Source organism: Solanum lycopersicum, chromosome 3 (genome assembly GCF_036512215.1).
Source record: "Solanum lycopersicum chromosome 3, SLM_r2.1".
NCBI lineage: Eukaryota > Viridiplantae > Streptophyta > Magnoliopsida > Solanales > Solanaceae > Solanum > Solanum lycopersicum.
Window position 1 is genome coordinate 52,392,513 of NC_090802.1, and position 18,958 is coordinate 52,411,470.

The 18,958-nt window shown below is 31.2% G+C and overlaps 1 protein-coding gene across 1 annotated transcript; it reads right to left on the reverse strand.

Annotated features, from left to right (window-relative positions):
• Positions 1–11,251: 11,251 nt before the first annotated feature.
• LOC101247304 (transcription factor MYB4-like) lies at positions 11,252–12,434 on the reverse strand. The gene is made up of 3 exons (XM_004235387.5): positions 12,270–12,434; positions 12,050–12,179; positions 11,252–11,984 (listed from the first exon to the last, which is right to left on the reverse strand). Exons 1-3 carry the CDS (start codon positions 12,385–12,387, stop codon positions 11,579–11,581), a joined length of 654 nt encoding a protein of 217 aa, XP_004235435.1. The 5' UTR covers positions 12,388–12,434; the 3' UTR covers positions 11,252–11,578.
• Between the last annotated feature and the right edge of the window lie 6,524 nt (positions 12,435–18,958).

The window sequence follows — 18,958 nt, forward strand, 5'->3', positions numbered from 1 at the left end:
CATATTAAGCATCATATTCGATATTTGACTCAGTTATTACCTCGTACCAATCAATACTAGCCTATTAGATAGTATACACTAAATCTATGTTAATAATTCTTTTCCTATTATCTACCTCCTTGGTCCGGCAAGTAGCATTAAGGCGAGTTCTAACGTTGATCATCCGTTAAAAAGACTTCTATGCGAAAGAATTATTAATACATGCAAGACACTATTCTAGAATTGTTATTTTAGCTAGGGTTTATCTCATTATTTGCCTATGGTTCCCACAACCCTAGTTATAGAGTTTAGTTCCTCATATCCATAAACACAATATTCAAATATATTAAACAAGAAGTCATGTACTTACTTTAATGAGAAAGAATAAAGTCTGAAAATTTGCTTGATTAATCAACAAGAGTTACTTGTAAGGATCTCCAACAATCAAAAACTCAGAAAAACAAAGTCTAATAATATGATGTTTAATCTCCAAGAGTCTAACCTCAAAAACGAGGTTTTTTGAACTATTTATAAAAAAATAAAAACCTAATTGAACAAGGATTCTAATTACTGGAAATCTGTCAAAACGCGGCTGGGTCGACGGACCACGCGATCGAACTTCGTGGTCATGACGGACCGTCGTGGGTTCCGTCGCCCCATACTTGGTGCAATTCTTCTGTTGCTTTCTTCATTCCCCTCGACGGCAAGTGTGACGGACCGTCACAGGGTCTTCGTTACCAAATACTTCAACTCTTGGAATCTGGGTACTGGGATCACTTCTCTGATCTTCGCGACGAACCTGCAGGACGGACCGTCATATCCATGACGGACCGTCACAAGCTTCGTAATCCCACACTTGGTCAGACTTTCCCATCTTCCTTCAGCAGCTTCTCTACGCTGCCACCTACGGACCGTCACAAGCACGACGGACCGTCATAAGCTCCGTAGGTGGTCTCTTCTGCATTTTTCGCTCAAAATCTCTGCATTCAGTTTTAGACAGATTTCCTGCAAAACAAAGAAAAACTTATATCAAAATTAGCACAAAAAGGCTTTCGGACACAATAAACTTAAGGAAAAGGTATTAATTATACCGTGAAACCACGGTATATCAGTACTCTAGACATCACTAAATACTACACAACAATGAAAAAGCTATGGGAGGAGATGAGCACAGTTGACATTAATTCTCAATGCACATGTGTGTGTTCTTGTGGAGGTAAAACAAAGCTGCAAAAGGCTGAGCAAGACAGAAGATTGATACATTTTTTGATGGGATTGAATGAAATGTATACTACTGTTAGAGGTAGTATTCTCATGATGAACGTTCTTCCTAGCAGCTTTTGCTATTCTGTGCCAAGAAGAAAAGCAAAGAGAAGTAAAGCCTCATAATCATACAACCCTAGATTCTACTACTCTCAATGCTTATGGACAGTACAATAATAATGCAGGTTACAAAGGATTCAGAACAGATTATAGTTCATCTAAAGGGGCTGGATCCAATTCTGGTAACAATAAGTCTAGAGGGAACTCAAGTATCAACAGGTCTACCTTAGTGTGTGACTATTGCAAGAAATTAGGACACACGAGAGATAGATGTTATAAACTTCATGGATATCCATCCAATCCAAAGTTTCAAAAGGGAAAAAGAACAAGTCCTGCAGCAAACATATGTGCTTCTGATATGAATGAACAACAATCTGAGGAAGAGCCTCAAATGGGAAAGCAAATGCCAATAAAACTGTCCAAAGATCAGTATGAACAATTACTCAACATCTTGGGAAATATACAAACTGGAAATGGAGGTTTCAATTCTGATAATTCAAACAGCATGATGAATGGGGCTGTGAATTTGGCAGGTATACTTGCTTGTTATTCCTCTATAAAAGATATAGGTGATCTTTCTTGTGAATGTGTTAAGCTAACTGCTGGCTCTTGGATAATAGATTCAGGAGCATCACATCATATGACTTATGATAGAACCACTCTCACAAATATTAGAACACTTCCATATCCTTTCTTAATATCACTTCCAAATGGTTACAAGGTTAAAGTGACTCAAGTTGGTGATGCTTGTTTAAATCCAGTGTTAACTCTAAGCAAAGTGTTATTTGTACCCAGCTTCAAGTTTAATCTCATTTCTGTTCATTGTTTAGCACTACAACTTAATGGAGTCATCAGTTTTGATAAATTTTCTTGCTTATTGCAGGGCCCTTCTCTGAAGAGCCCTCTGGAGCTTGGTAAGGCCAAGAATGGTCTGTATTTCTTGTGTCAAAAGTGTCACAATTGCTGCAAGTCTGCTGAAGAAAAGTCATCTCACTCTAAATGTCATCTTGTCTCAAAGTTTCACAATGTATCTTCTGTAAGACAATCTCAAATTTCTACTGCAAATAAAGCAGATTGTAAGACCGTGTCTTCTTCTCATTCTAATGATAAATGTCTTTCATTTGTTGATGTCTCTAGTCACACATACAATGATGATGAACTTCTATGGCATGCTAGATTAGGACATGTACCTTTTGTAAAGATGAAGAATATAACATCCATACCTGTAAACTTTTCTCCTAAACAACCTTTTACATGCAATATATGCCCTATGGCTAGGCAAACTAGGATGCCATTTCCAGAAAGTACATCTATCACTGCCAAAATTTTTGAACTACTACATGTTGATTTATGGGAACCATATCACATTTCTACTCATGATGGTTACCATTATTTTGTTACCATGGTTGATGACTACAGTAGGTCCACTTGGACACAACTACTAAGATGCAAAAGTAATGCCCTTCAAACCATCAAAGCTTTTGTGTCCCTCATAGAAAACCAGTTTCAAACCAAGTTGAAAGCCATAAGATCAGATAATGATTTAGAATTTACCTCATCTGAAGCTGTACATTTCTTTCAAACCAATGGCATTATACACCAAAAGACCTGTCCATATACACCCCAACAAAATGGGGTGGTAGAGAGGAAACATAAATACTTGCTTGAAACAGCAAGAGCACTATTGTTTCAATCAAAGTTGCCTTTGAGATACTGGGGAGAGTGTGTTTTGACTGCCACATACATAATAAACAGACTACCAACTAAACTTCTTCAAAACAAATCTCCACATGAGATATTATACCTTAAACAACCTACCTATTCTCATCTAAAGAGTTTTGGTTGTCTTTGTTTTCCAACTATTTTGAAAACTCACAAGGACAAATTTGAACCAAGAGCCATTCCTCATATTTTTGTTGGTTACCCATTCAATACAAAAGGATACAAAGTCTTAAATCTAGCTAAAAAGAAAGTTCATATATCCAGAGATGTTGTTTTTCATGAAAAAATGTTTCCTTTTGTTCATGTTCCTGATAATGACTCTAGTTTCAATTCTGTCTTAAAGATGCTTACTCATCCTGCTAACATACCTTGCATGCCTGGAAATACAAACATATTTGCTACTGATGAAATGCTGGATAATCTTACACCACATGAAGTCACTGAAAATCAAGTAACCAATATCACTAACATACATGAAACAACATCTGCTGATTCTACAACACAAGAACCTAGAAGAACTTCCAGAACAATAAATACTCCTAGTTATCTAAAGGATTATACACATACTCTACCTAAATTACATTCCCTCAATACTTTTGTCTCTCACAATAACCATGTATGCTTCAATAGTCTTTGTTCTGATAGCCAGCAACTAGTCACAGCTATTTCACATGAATGTGAACCTAATACCTTTGAAGAGGCAATACTGCACCCTGCTTGGCAACAAGCCATGACACATGAATTTGAAGCTTTACATGCTAATGATACTTGGGAAATGGTCATGTTACCTGATGGAAAAAGGTCTATTGGATGTAAATGGGTATACAAAATAAAGCATACGGCTGATGGAAGTATAGAAAGGTTCAAGGCAAGGCTGGTAGTAAAAGGCTATACACAACAAGCTGGAGTAGATTACACTGAGACATTTTCACCTGTGGTGAAGATGACTACTGTTAGAACATTGATCTCATTGGCTGTTAAGAAAGGCTGGAACTTGTATCAACTAGATGTGAATAATGCATTTTTGCATGGTGATTTACATGAGGAAGTTTACATGGTACCTCCACAAGGTCTTACAACAAGATGTGATAACATGGTATGCAAGTTAAAGAAATCTTTATATGGGCTAAAGCAGGCAAGTAGGCAATGGTATGAGAAGCTAGCAGACAGTCTGTGTTCAAGGGGATATCAACATTCAGACAGTGACTATTCCTTGTTTTACAAGAAGAAGGGTAGTTCCTTAGTATTTGTTGCTGTATACGTGGATGATATAATCATGACTGGGAACAATGTTGATGAAATCAATTCCTTAAAGTGTTTCCTACATGACCAATTCAAAATAAAGGACTTGGGGAAACTACATTACTTCTTAGGCCTGGAGATTTTGTACAAACATGATGGTGTCATTGTTTCTCAGAGGAAGTTCACTTCTGATCTTCTAAAAGATTTTGATATGTTGAGTTGCAAAACTGCTTCATCACCACTTGATTCCACTGAAAAATTGAAGGCCACAGCTGGTGAATTATTGACTGAACCTTCTCAATATAGGAAGTTGATTGGCAAACTCAACTTCCTAACTAACACTAGAATGGACATATCCTATAGTGTACAACATTTGAGTCAGTTCATGCAATCACCCAGGGAACCACATTTGAAAGCAGCCTACCATGTACTCAGGTACTTGAAACAAGATCCAACTATGGGTATTTTTATTTCAAACAAGGCTGATCTTACTGTGAGTGCATACTGTGATTCTGATTGGGCTGCTTGCCCTGAATCAAGGAGATCTGTTAGTGGTTACTTAGTTCTTATGGGAGATAGTCCTATCAGCTGGAAATCCAAGAAGCAGGCAACAGTATCATTGTCATCTGCTGAAGCTGAATACAGGGCAATAAGACAGGTTGCGGGAGAGCTAGTATGGTTTGAAAGGTTGCTGAGTGAGTTGAATGTGCAATGTTCTCTGCCAATACATGTTCATTGTGACAGCCAAGCAGCAGTTCACATTGCCAAGAACCCAGTCTTTCATGAAAGAACAAAACATATTGAGATTGATTGCCATTTTGTTAGGACTAAGCTTCATCAAGGGTTAATCACACTTCATCACATATCCACAGATTCACAGTTGGCAGACATCCTCACCAAAGCTTTAACTGGAGTTAAACACAATTCTTTGTTACACAAGTTGTCTGTGTTTGCATCACCTCCAACTTGAGGGGGGGTGATGAGAATATACTTTCTGTTAAGTTCTGTTAGTAACAAATTAGTAGCTTTAGTTACAAGTTGTTAGTTACAAGTTGTTAGTTTCCAATAGTTAGTTAGAAGTTAGTTTTGCCATTCATCAAGGTTATATATATGCTCATATTGTATTCATTTTAACTGATTCACAATTAATACAAAATACACTTCTTCTTCTCTCAATTTGTCCTCAAGTTAAAGCTTTCAAGCTCACGTAGGAAATCATCAATGGAGTTGAATTGATGGTGATAATTTCTTCACGTTTTAAAATTTTTGTTAATATTTTGTACCCTTTAAGTTTCGAACTCTCATATAACGGAACATTAGACATTTCATAATTAACTATAGTACAATCTTCTTCTAGTGTTATTTCATAAAAAAAATACGATTGGCATCATTAAATAGATAAAGCCAAAATGAAGTTTGTGTCAACAAATTGATCGAAGGAATCAATACTACTCATTATTAGTAGATGGAAAATATCTGAATCAATACTACTCATTATCAGTAGATGGAAAATATCTATATGTAATTAATCACTAAAATAGCAACAAATAGTATAGTTAAAATTCATAAGTCAAAAATTGTTAGTGTGGTATTACACCAACAAAAATAACTATAGTGAACTCAATACTTAAAAGACTAGACGTAGGGTATATAAAATCGAATCGAAAATTGAATTAAATCGTAAATCGAGTTAAATTGAAAAAAAACGATTACTGATTTGGTTTGACTTGGTTTAATTTGGTATTGGAAAAAAAACTGACTATATTGGGATTCGGTTGGTTTCAATTAAAAAAAAACAACCCGAGATCAAATCAACCCGACATTATATATATAATTTTAAAATTTTTATTCTATCGTAAAAATATTTACTTTCATATATTTTAAATATTTCTTGTACTTTTTCATAGTTTTTATCGTTTAATACATTTACTTTTTATTTGAAAGTTGGAATTTTTAATGATCCAATAAAGATTCTAGTCCATACGTGTTGATAATTATAATAAAGGTTGAACCAAAATCAAATTAATAGTAATGCAAAAGGAGAAAATCAATTCAACACTAAGAATGAGAGTAATATTGAATATTTATTTTTTAGTTTTACATAGGTTTACACAATTAAAATACATAATCTAATTTTACTTTCTTTCAACATTTAGTCATGTAACTAATACTTATTAAACTTATTTTAGCATGATTTAGTAATTTCAAATTATGATCAATTTCATTATGATATTAATTTACAATATTTGTTTTACGCGATTTCATTATTACTTTTTTATTGGATATTTTTGTGTCATTAATCACTTCATATTTTGTGTTATTTTCTTAAAAAACAACTTAAATAGTTGCATTATGGTAGGACTAAAGAAATGTTTGAAGTACAAGTAAATTACATGTTGATATGAATACTTTATCGGAAAAATCCGAAAATACGAAAATCCCGAAAAAACACGAAGTTGAAAAACTCGAATTTTATTGGTTTAGTTTGATTTGATTTATAAATTTAAAAATTTGACACAATTAATTTAATTTGATACTTGAAAAACCCGAATCAACCCAGTCATGTACACCTTTAATTAGACCTATAAAATTAAGTTTAAATCAAGAATTCATATCTATCCATGGCACATGATAGATTTCGATTAGCCGTTTTGTTTACCATTCAATATTGAGTGTATATTTTCGTTTTTTTTTTTTTTTTGTATCGACGTGATTAAACTAATAACATGATCAAATTTTAATGTGTTTGAAAAAAATTACAGATAATGCTTAGACAACTGTTTTTTATACATTGAAAAATTGAAATATTTACATCTTTTATTTTTTTTTATTTTGATCATAAATTTGGGAAATGAAAATTTTATATTATTTGAAATAATATTTATATATTTAAAAATTATAGAAAAGATATTTATAAATACGTACACATAATAAATTATATTTATAATTTGTTGATGCTGGCTGGTCAGAATATTATTTTTTGCATGGACGCCAGTACCTTATTATGATGCACATATGCACGTTTTATAAAAAATTCTTATCATCTAAAAAGAAAGTAATCCACTTGCTTATATTATATATAAGCTTTTTTTAAATTGTATATACATAACTTCTTTTGATCTAATCCATATAATTACTTGCCATAGGATAGTGCAAATTAAAATAGGAAATGAAGGTATACCTAAAAAAATCTCAGTGTGAATTATTGGAAACATTCTGTTATAGATCATGATTTTTCTACTTATTTTTTATCAATCAACTCATTGAAAAATACATAACAGAAGTTTAATTTTCACTGAGATAGTGAAAAAAAAGTTTATTTTTTATATGACATTGTTATTTCTTTTTCTCTTATTCAATTAAAATATTTATAGAAATAAGTGAAAAAATAGTAATATTTTATTGTTCCACAGCTCTACGCGGAAATAAAGAAAACATTATATTACTAGCAAAATAGAAACAACGTATATATTCCTATTTTTTCTCATATGTGAGTGGATATATTCTCATATTATATAGTATGACAATTATTTAATTTATCAAATTTGTTTATATACATTATATGCGTGGATATATTGTCGTCTTATACTGTATGGCACAATTATTTAATTATTCAAATTTGTTCAATATAACATTAGATGTATGGTCAGGTTTTAGATGTACACTAGCTTAGCTTGGATATTTAATTATTTATTTATCTGTATTATTTATAACCTTATTATATTTTTATACCTGTTTCTCCCATCCTCTATATAGTATATTGAATTAGTTAAATCAAATTTAGAGTACAACACATTGTCCCACGTTTGTCCCTACAACTAGGCAATTTATACTCCCTCGATGATTATTTACTTGTCCATATTTCCTTATTTAACTGTTTTTATTTATTTATTCATTTTGCCAAATCAAGAAAGAATAAAAAAAATTCTATTATACCCTCATTTAAACTTCTTGAAAATTTCCAAATTATAATTCATTATTTTTAAAACATAATTAATAAGGATAAAATTATAACTTCATTATATTAATTATTGTTATCTTAATATATACGTCATTTCTAAAGTGAACAACTAAATAAGGAATGAGGGAGTATTTCATTGACCAATCGTTTACTCAGACAAGACATAAAATTTGGCATGCTTTCTATTTCTAAGTTCGAGGATATACAACCTGAACGATTATAGCTATCTTCGATAAATTACAAGTTTATGTACAAAATTTTCTTTCAATTTTTAGATTGTAAAATATAAATTTTCAACTCTCCTATAGGCAAGAAAAAGAAATTCTCTCATATAAAATAACATTATTAAGTTTAAATTTATTTTTTTAAAAAATACAAAAGCAAACCTTTGATAGATTCTCTTCTAACAAGAAAATGGGGTATATGTTTCTTAAAATAATACTCATTTATACTCCATCATTAATTAGAAAGAGTCAAACGTGGAAGGAATATAATGATGCAAAAATACTTAGCCACCTCAAATTAAAATAAAATTAAAGGAAAGGTCTTGTAAAATAGAAAAACACAAAGTTAAAAGAATGATTTAATAAGGAAAAAAGTTGGACGGTGAGAGTCGTGACCACAAGTGGCTTATGTATGTTTTATATGATGTAAGCCCTCCAAATGTTTATCCACATAAATATTTAAGGTTGCAACTTACACCTAGAATATAGTTAAAATTACAATTAAATATTAACATAATAGTCTAGTTTCTACATGACTAATATGATATGTTTAATTTATGTATAATTAATAATCAACATAGTTCTAACCCAATAACTAAACGACTTTAGGGTGCTATTTGCACCCCTAATGTATATGCTCTTTTGTGATTTACACCTTATCCTATTAAGTTCAATGATTTACGCCCTAATTTTCTTAGTTCTTTACAAAATTATAAAAAAAAAAATCTCATATTTTCAATTATTTACAAGGATAAAATAGAAAATTTAACAAATTGTTATAAAACATAAAACTTATGAAAAAGTTAAAGATAAAATTTGTAAATTGTATTAGAACAAAAAAAAATTATGTATAAAACAATTTTTAATAATTATATAGATAATGTTAGATTAGTTTTGTTACTTATTGACTTTATCCAGTTAAAATCAAATTAACTCAAAGTATAATTGCATTTTTTTCAACACTAAATCATTGTTGATTTTTTTCTTCTGATTTGACTCAATTTGTACTTTACAATTCGATTTTGTTCACGAATGAATGATTGTTTCTTTCATTTTAATGGAAAAGAAGCAGCAAATGACTAGTGTTTACTATTGTTTGTATTTTTAATTTAAATCACTTTTTGTATATTTTTTTAAAATGTAATATTCTATTTTACTCCTTGTAAATAATTGAAAAGGGAGATTTTTTTTATGATTTCGTGAAGAACTTAGGAGATTACGATGCAAATTATTAAAAATAATTGGATAGTGTAAGTCACAAAGAAATACATACATTATGGGGACAAGTCACAATTACTCTATTTCTTATGTTGTGGTACATTATAAGTACTGAGTAGGGAATATAGTTATTCTGAAATTATTTATTTACAATTTTTTTTTATTTATTTACAATTTAGACAAACACTATAAGGTGTTTTTAGCTTATATTTAGTAATATTTATCGAATTATTTACAATTACTTTTAGCTCACATACTAAACATTAAAATAAAAAGTAAGATACATAATTTTTTTTTGAGAAAATCATAGAACATGACAAAAATGCAAACACATTTATGAAAAATAACTATAATTTCAAAAGATTACAAAAGACATTATATTTTATTTTTATAGCAAACTCTCTGCGTCTCTTCCTTGCCTCCCCCTCACTCTCTCTCTCTCTCTCTGACAATAAGAGGAAATTTATTCAAATATATTTTTTAATTGTATCTTAATCAAACATATATGAGAGTTTTATATGTTATATCAATTGTATTCGAAAAATTATAGGTATAATTTTGCACCAATTGTATTTGTGTTTATACGAATATAATATGCATTCGTCTTATATGTCAACAATATTATGTATCAATTATATCCCATTAAAGAGGAGACGAAATACAATTCTCCCTTTTCGCTCTCTCAATCTCATTCGCCTCTCTCTTCCTATTATGTATTCACTTTAATACAGATTAGTTTATATTTTGTATTTTTTTAAAAAAAATCCGCAAAAAGAAGTGCACAAATTCAAACAGCAAACTAAAATATTGCTGCCTAATATTTGTTGTTTTTGAAAGTTTCTATTTTTCCCCTAGAGTACGAATACATTTTATTTGTACCAAACACACCCATAATTATATTTCTGTGTTGCTCGTCGTCTCTTTCATAGGGGAAAATGTCTATTCTTTAAAGTTTTTCTTTTACTTTAATTAGAATATAGTATACTTTTGGTTAAAAAATTACTAGCAAACATACTTGGAAGTGGTACTTAATTAATTGCTTAAAAGATCATCGTATTGATATCATCATTGTCATAACAATGCTTTGTAAAAAGGGACATTATGAAACTTCCAAGATAAAAAAAAGAAAAATATGAAACTTATGATACTTCTATTTCAATTTATTTATCTGATTTTAACTTAAGATGGAGTTTAAGATGATAAAAAAGACTTTTAGTTTTTCGATTAAAACTAAAGATATGTAGAATGTAATCAAAATGTCCTTTAATCAACAACAAGGCTTGTGATGGAGAGTGGAAGTGCTAATTTGGTGGAAAACCAAAAAAAAAGTTATTTAATTTGGTAATTTTAAATACGCCATGTGAAAGGTTAAAATAAAGGCCTTGGATTAAAAATTTTAAATTACAAACATATTTAAAATCATAACAGTATATTAGAGTTTAAAAATTGAAAAGTACAGAAAATGTAATGAAAATTCTTACTTCCAAAAGCTCTTTAAATTCAGATAAATGAAAGGAAAAGGAAGAAATATTGAAGTGATGATCTAAACTATCCAACTAGTGAATAGTGAATCCATCAACACATTTCATTAAAAACACATATTATGTTTAATAATTCAATAGATGGATTATATAATATATACATGATGATTTCATACTAGAGTCCTTGTCTTCATTATATATCAACTCCTGGCTATGTACAAAACATAGTAGCAAAATGTTGTCAAAAGTTACCTATACACACATTGAAACCCGAATGGAATTGACGTTATGGTAGATCAAAATTAAATTTAGTGTAGCATTATCTTCCGAATTAAGAATCTCACATAATTAAAATTCCTTTTGGACATTTTGATAATAAGGTAAAATAATTTCATCTCATTAATTAAATTATCCATCTCTACTTTGGATTAGGAGTTTTCATAATATAATTCTTCACGATTGGCATGGTTAAGTAGATGAAGCCAGAACGAAGTTGTGTCAACAAATTGATCGAAGCCATCGATATTACTATGTGACGATGATAACGATGGATTGCTCTCCAAGATAACCGTCTTTTCCATGTCAATCTTTTCATTTTGATCGAATGTAATAATGCTCGATATTGAAGAAGAACTACCCATCGTTGGTGATGATATATCCACAAATAATTTGGGCTTTTCTTGAGCCTTTTTCTTCTGTTTTTTTACCCTCCTACACTGTACAGGGGCATCAATATTATTTATCTGTCCAAGATTCTTCTTTAGATGCGTGTGAAAGAAGTTTTTAACTTCGTTATCTGTTCTTCCAGGCAATTCTCCAGCGATAGCTGCCCATCTGGATTTACATATATTTATTAAATAAACTTAAAAAAAGATCGTTTTTAATATAAATTCTCTCACCTATTTCCAAGTTGCTGATACATTTTGATGACTCTCTCTCTTTCTTCCATGCTAAAAGGTCCTCTCTTAACATCAGGGCGGAGATAATTCATCCATCGAAGTCTACAACTCTTTCCTGTTCTTGAAAGACCTAAACCATGCATCATCCATCCATAAGATAATATATTAACTTAACATTAAAATAAAATAAAATAAATTGTATTAGTATAGTGAGTTGTACCTGCAAATTTGGGCATGAGATTCCAATTCCAAATGCCAAATCTCATAACATAATCTTTCAATTTTTGGTCTTCTTCAGGAGACCATGCCCCTTTCTTAATTATAATAATATCTTCCATCTTAATAGTACTACTTTCAAACACAATTCAATATGGTTTCAACATTCTATTGGCAAAATAATTGAGGCTTATATATACACCAAATTTTTCCACTTGTTGTAACAAAAGTCTTTATTTCCTAGAAAGAGGGTACTACTTTCATTGGTTTGTCCTTTAATAATACTATAATAATTCTTTAACAGAGGAGTTGACCTGAGTGTTTTAGACTTCAAAAAGAGAGGGAGTAGGAGTAGAACATGAGAATAAATTATCTCGGTAAGTATTTCACTACAAGAAACCGTGAATTACATGGAGATTTTCCTGGGAATTAGTATTAAAATTTGCAGAAAAATAAGTTTTCTGCAAAGTTTCATACTAATACCTAGAAAAATCCACGTATAATTCACATTTTTTTGTAGTGTTTATCTGAACTCAGTATTTTTAACTTTCGAGAATATTTGTATGTATCAATCACTAAAATAGCATTAATTAATTTGTAAGTTTAAATCTTAAGTGATTTCAATACTTGAAGGTTAGACCTATAAATTAAAGTTTAAATCATGAACTCATCTTATGATAATTAGAGACTTATAGTACATGATGGTTTCGATTATAATTAGCCATCGTTTACCATTCAATAGTGAGTATATATTATTTGTATCCGACGTGATTATAAATAACAGGATCAATCTTTAATGAGTTTGAAAAAATACAGATAAAAGTAAAAAAGCAATTTGGTAGAGGAAGAGCTTGCACAAACTTTTATATGTTGAAAAAATTGAAAGCTTTATATATTTTTATCTTGGATTTGGGGATGAAACTTTTATGTTTTCTTGAAATAATATTTATATATTTTAAAATTACATAACAATATTATAAATATAATTGAAAAATGTTTGAAAGGGTTGCAATTAAAAATTCATTAATTAACTTTTGATTTAAAAGATATCATATAAATTGTGATCGAGAAATAAATAAGATGAAATCCGAAAAGTTTCGTAGTTAAGTATAATATAGGACATGGAAGTGGTCAAAATTAATGCTTGCTTGTAGAACAAGAATTAGATTATGGTAATTTAATTCGTTGATGGTGGCCAGTCAGAATACTATTTTTTTTTTGTATGGACGCTAGTATTATAAATCATTATAATGCACACGTTTTACCGTAAAGTCTAAAATTCTTATATATGATTAAAAAAACTAATGCACTTGTTTCTATTATACTTATGAACTTTTTTTAATTGAATATACATAACTTCTTTTGATATATTTCATATGATTACTTGCCATAGGATAGAACAAATTAAAATAGAGAAATAAAGTAGTATATGAGAAAGATGAATATACATAAACTTTTTTATACACTTATGGTGCATAAAATTTAAACTTTTCTAGTATAAGAATGAATGTATTCTCGTATAAATATATTGTACGACATAAATACTTAATCTTTAACTTCTTTCGTTTTATTTCATATTGCCATAGGATAGAGCAAATTAAAATAGGAAATGAAGTAGTATATGATGGAAGAAGAATACACATACAACTTCTTTGTACATTGACAGTGTGCAAAATTTGAACTCTTATATAGGAGTGGATACTATGTTTTTCAAAAATGTTTTGGGGTGACTTCCGATCGAGTCTTGGAATGGGGCGTATCAAAAATATTTCAAGTGAAAATTGAGGACATAAATATATAGGGCGTAAGTCTTAGAATTTGGAGCGTGAGCCCTGAGCGTAAAAACGTACGCTTTTGATGTTTTTTTTTATAAAAAAATAGTTTTAAACATTTTTTGCTTAATTTAAATATTTTTTAATAATTATATAATGATATTTCTCAAATAGTAGTTGTAATACTTTTTTTTCTACGTTATTCTTCATTTATACCTTTCTCAAATAAAATGCATAATATTTTTTCTGTATATTATAGGTTATCTATTAAAAATTATTTGTAAAATAATTAATGCTCTTATTTTTGCTTATCATCTTGGTAGTAAAATTATGAAATTGAATATACATGAGACAACGCTTCATAAAACCATAAGACTTAAGCTCGTATCTCGAGACTTCTCATTTCATATGATATAAAATGTCTCGCCTCATATACCGCATTTAAAACACTTGATGGATTTTTATTCTAAATTCTATTGTATGACATAATTATTTAATTTTTTCAATATACATTAGATATATGGTCAGGACACTAGCTAGCTAGCTTGGATCTTTATTTATTTGTATTATGTACAACCTACTATAGTTTTTATACCTCTTTCTCCCATCCCCTAAAATACCATAGTATATTGAATTAGTTAAATAAAAAATTTAGGGGTACAAGAGTGTCTCATCAACTAGGCAATTTTAAAAAGGGCAATTTTCACATATAGCAAATAAAAGATTCATATTTGTATGTTATAGCAAAGTTTGCATAATTGCGCTCCATAACAAACATAGAAATTGTATAATTTGCTATACATATACAATTGAAGCAAATTGTATAAAACGAAGTGTATAAAGCAAGAAAGAGAAAGACACTTAGGCAGAAAAAATGTATAAAAACGAAGTGTATAAAACGAATTGTATTATTATAAGTGTATAGAACGATTATATACAATTTGAATTTGTATAAAATGAGAAAGAGAGAAAGACAAAAGAGACTTGACAAGGAATATATAATTGAATCGAATTGTATAAAACGAAAAAGAGAGAAATTAGATACAATTTGAAAATTGTATAAAACGAGAAAGACAGAAAGACAAAAGAAACTGGGCAGGGGAGTATTTCTATTGTATAATCATAAGTGTATAGGATGAAAATATATGTACTTTGACAAAAACCAGCGTATAGGCTGGGAAAATGTCATTCCTCCATTGATGGAGGTTGAGCCATTAACAGTGACAAACGAAGAAGAAGAAGAAGAAGAAGAGGAAGGAGAAGAAGTTCCTTTAGAATTATTTTGCTTGCATTAACCAATGTAATGTGTAAGTATATATACACAACAATGAGCAACAATCTAACAGAATTAACAAACTAACAAAGTGTGGAAAATGTGACTTCTAACTAACTTTAACTAACTACAACCAACTATAACCAACTAGCTAATTAGTAACTAACTAACTACTTAAGCTAATTAACTAACTAGGCAAGTTTTATCACCCCTCCTCAAGTTGGAAGTAATCTATTTACAGACAACTTGCTCATCAAAGTAGTATGTTTGACCCCAGTTAAAGCCTTAGTAAAAACATCAGCTAGCTGAGAATCTGTTGGAATGTATTGAAGTGTAATCAGTCCTTCTTGTAGCTTTGTCTTGACGAAATGACAATCAACTTCTATGTGCTTGGTTCGTTCATGAAATACTGGATTCCTAGCAATGTGTACTGCTGCTTGGCTGTCACAAAACACATGTATTGGTAAGGACACTGTCATTGAGAGTTCACCAAGTAACCTTTCCAGCCACACTACTTCTCCTACCACTTGTCTTATAGCTCTGTATTCTGCTTCTGTTGATGATAGTGACACTGTGGGTTGCTTCTTAGATTTCCAGCTGATAGGGCTATCTCCCATGAGAACCAAATAACCACTCACAGACTTCCTTGAATCAGGACAAGAATCCCAATCTGAATCACAATAAGCACTAACAGTGACATCAGGCTTATTATTGATAAAGACTCCCAAAGTAGGATCATGTTGTAGATACCTGAGCACATGATAAGTTGCCTTTAGATGAGGCTCTCTAGGAGATTGCATGAATTGGCTAAGATGCTGGACACTGTATGCTATATCCATTCTTGTATTAGCAAGAAAATTAAGCTTTCCCACTAGTTTTCTGTAGTAAGTAGGATCTGATAGTAGTTTACCTTCTGTGAGCCTCAGTTTTTCAGTAGGATCCAAAGGTGAAGTGGTAGACTTGTAATGCATAGAATCAAATTCCTTCAAAAGATCAAGGGTGAACTTTCTTTGTGAAATGAGAACACCATCCTGTTTGTACAATATCTCTAATCCAAGAAAATAGTGTAATCTGCCTAAGTCCTTTATTCTGAATTTGTCATGCAAGAAGAACTTCAAGGATTCAATCTCCTTTATATCAGTGCCAGTTAAGATGATGTCATCAACATATACAACCACAAACACTAAAGATTTGCCATCTTTCTTGTAAAACAGTGAGTAATCACTTTCTGAATGAATGTAGACTTTTGAACAAAGGCTGGTGGCCAGCTTTTCATACCATTGTCTACTAGGTTGGTTTTAACCATATAAATACTTCTTTAATTTGCAAACCATGTCATTACTGTCCACTACTAGTCCTGGGGGTAAAGCCATATACACTTTTTCATTCAAATCACCATGTAGAAAGGCATTATTAACATCCAACTGATACAAGTTCCAACCTTTCTTAACTGCCAGTGAAATGAGTGTTCTGACTGTAGTCATTTTTACCACAGGTGAGAAAGTTTCATTGTAGTCTATCCCAGCTTGTTGAGTGTATCCCTTCACCACTAATCTAGCCTTGTACCTTTCTATGCTCCCATCAGCTTTATGCTTGATCTTATACACCCATTTACATCCAATGGCATTCTTTCCCTTTGGCATCTTAACTAGTTCCCAAGTGTTATTAGCATACAATGCATCAAATTCTTGTTTCATTGCTGTTTGCCAGGCTGGATTCAGGATTGCCTCTTCATAAGATGTAGGTTCAATATCATGTGAAACATTATGAATCAACTGTTGACTCTCAGAACTAAGTGTGGAGAAACAGATATGATCAGGGTGATTTGTGAATGATGTGAGTGATTGCTGAGATTCAGTAGTATTATTTATAGGTGAGGAGGATTGTAGCTTAGGTAATGAATATGTGTAGTCTTTTAAGTACCTTGAAGGATGACAAGATCTGGTTGTTCTTCTAGGTGTAAGGGATGTATTATCAAGAACAGGTACATCTGATTCTATAGGAGATGTAGGTGTGAGAACAAGTAGATTTGGTTCAATAGAGTCAGTCATAGGTGTATTTTCATATGTAGAATCTTGATCACAAGTGACTTCATCTAGTGTGTGGTAATTCAACATTTCATCATTAATAGAAGTAGTTGTTTTACTAGACATGCAAGGAAACTTATCAGAATAATGAATAACTAGATGTAATACAGAATCAAAGCTGGAACCAGTAGGAGCAATAACAAAAGGAAGAACAGTTCATAAAAAAGAACATCTCTAGACACATGAATTCTCTTGGTAGCCAAATTTAGAACCTTGTACCCTTTTGTATTAAAAGGATATCCAATGAAAATGTGAGGCACAGCCCTTGGTTCAAATTTGTCTTTATGAGTCTTTAAAGTAGTTGGAAAACAAAGGCATCCAAAATTTCTAAGATGAGAATAGACTGGTTTCTTTTGATATAACATCTCATATGGAGATTTTCCTTGAAGTAGTTTAGTAGGTAATCTATTAATCAAATAAGTGGCAGTCAGCACACATTCTCCCCAATATCTCATAGGCATTTTTGATTGAAATAACAGTGCCCTTGCTGTCTCAAGAAGGTATTTGTGTTTCCTTTCTACTACTCCATTTTGTTGTGGTGTATAAGGACAAGTTTTCTGATGTATTATACCTTTCCCTTGGAAGAAACATGTTGCTTCAGAACTTGAGAATTCTAAACCATTATCAGACCTGATGGTTTTCAACCTAGTATGAAATTGATTTTCTATTAAGGATATGAAGGCTTTTATGGTATGTAGAGCATTACTTTTACACCTAAAAAGCTGTGTCCAAGTGGCTCTACTGTAGTCATCTACCATGGTCAAGAAATAGTGATATCCATCATGTGTTTGTACATTATAAGGTCCACATAAGTCAACATGCAATAGTTACAAATATTGAACTAGTTGCAGTGACACTCTCTAGAAATGGCATTCTAGTTTGCCTAGCCATTGGACAAATTGTGCATGTAAAAGGTTGTTTGTTGGAAAACTTCAAAGGAATGGTAGACATATTTTTCATCCTTACAAAGGGTACATGTCCTAATCTAGCATGCCATAAGAATTCATTGTCTCCACTTACAGAAAGATTAGCAGCTGAACTTGAGAAATGATCAGTAGAACAGGCTTCTTTATTGATTGTATGAGAAGGTTTTACACATGGTAATGAGGACCTTTTGCAGTAGTTAAGAAGAGAAACAGATTGACACCTTTGATGTGAAGTAAAACCATCATTTGCAGATAGAATGTGGCACTTTGGACAAAAGAAATACAAACCATTCTTTGCCTTACCAAGTGCCAGAGGACTCTTCAGAGAAGGGCCTTGTAGTAAGCAAGAACCATTGTTAAAGCTGACTACTCCTTTGAGCTGATTAGCTAAACAATAAACTGATATTAAATTGAACTTGAAGCTAGGTATGTACAACACTTTATACAGAATTAATGTTGAATTCAACCACACATCACCAATTTCAGTCACTTTGACTTTGTATCCATTTGGTAAGGTGATTAGAAAAGGATAGGGTAGAGTCTTAAGGTTTATTAGATTGTCTTTTGTGAAGGTCATATGATGAGATGCCCCTGAATCAATGATCCGAGAGCCAGCAGTCAATTTATCACATTTA

What these genes read in the sequence shown, in the direction of transcription:
- LOC101247304 (XM_004235387.5), bottom strand. Translation starts at nt 12,387, where the DNA reads ATGGAAGATATTATTATAATTAAGAAAGGGGCATGGTCTCCTGAAGAA. An exon ending in TCTCATGCCCAAATTTGCAG is followed by an intron (nt 12,180 to 12,269) that starts GTACAACTCACT and finishes TGCATGGTTTAG; the next exon opens with GTCTTTCAAGAACAGGAAAG. An exon ending in TATCAGCAACTTGGAAATAG is followed by an intron (nt 11,985 to 12,049) that starts GTGAGAGAATTT and finishes ATGTAAATCCAG; the next exon opens with ATGGGCAGCTATCGCTGGAG.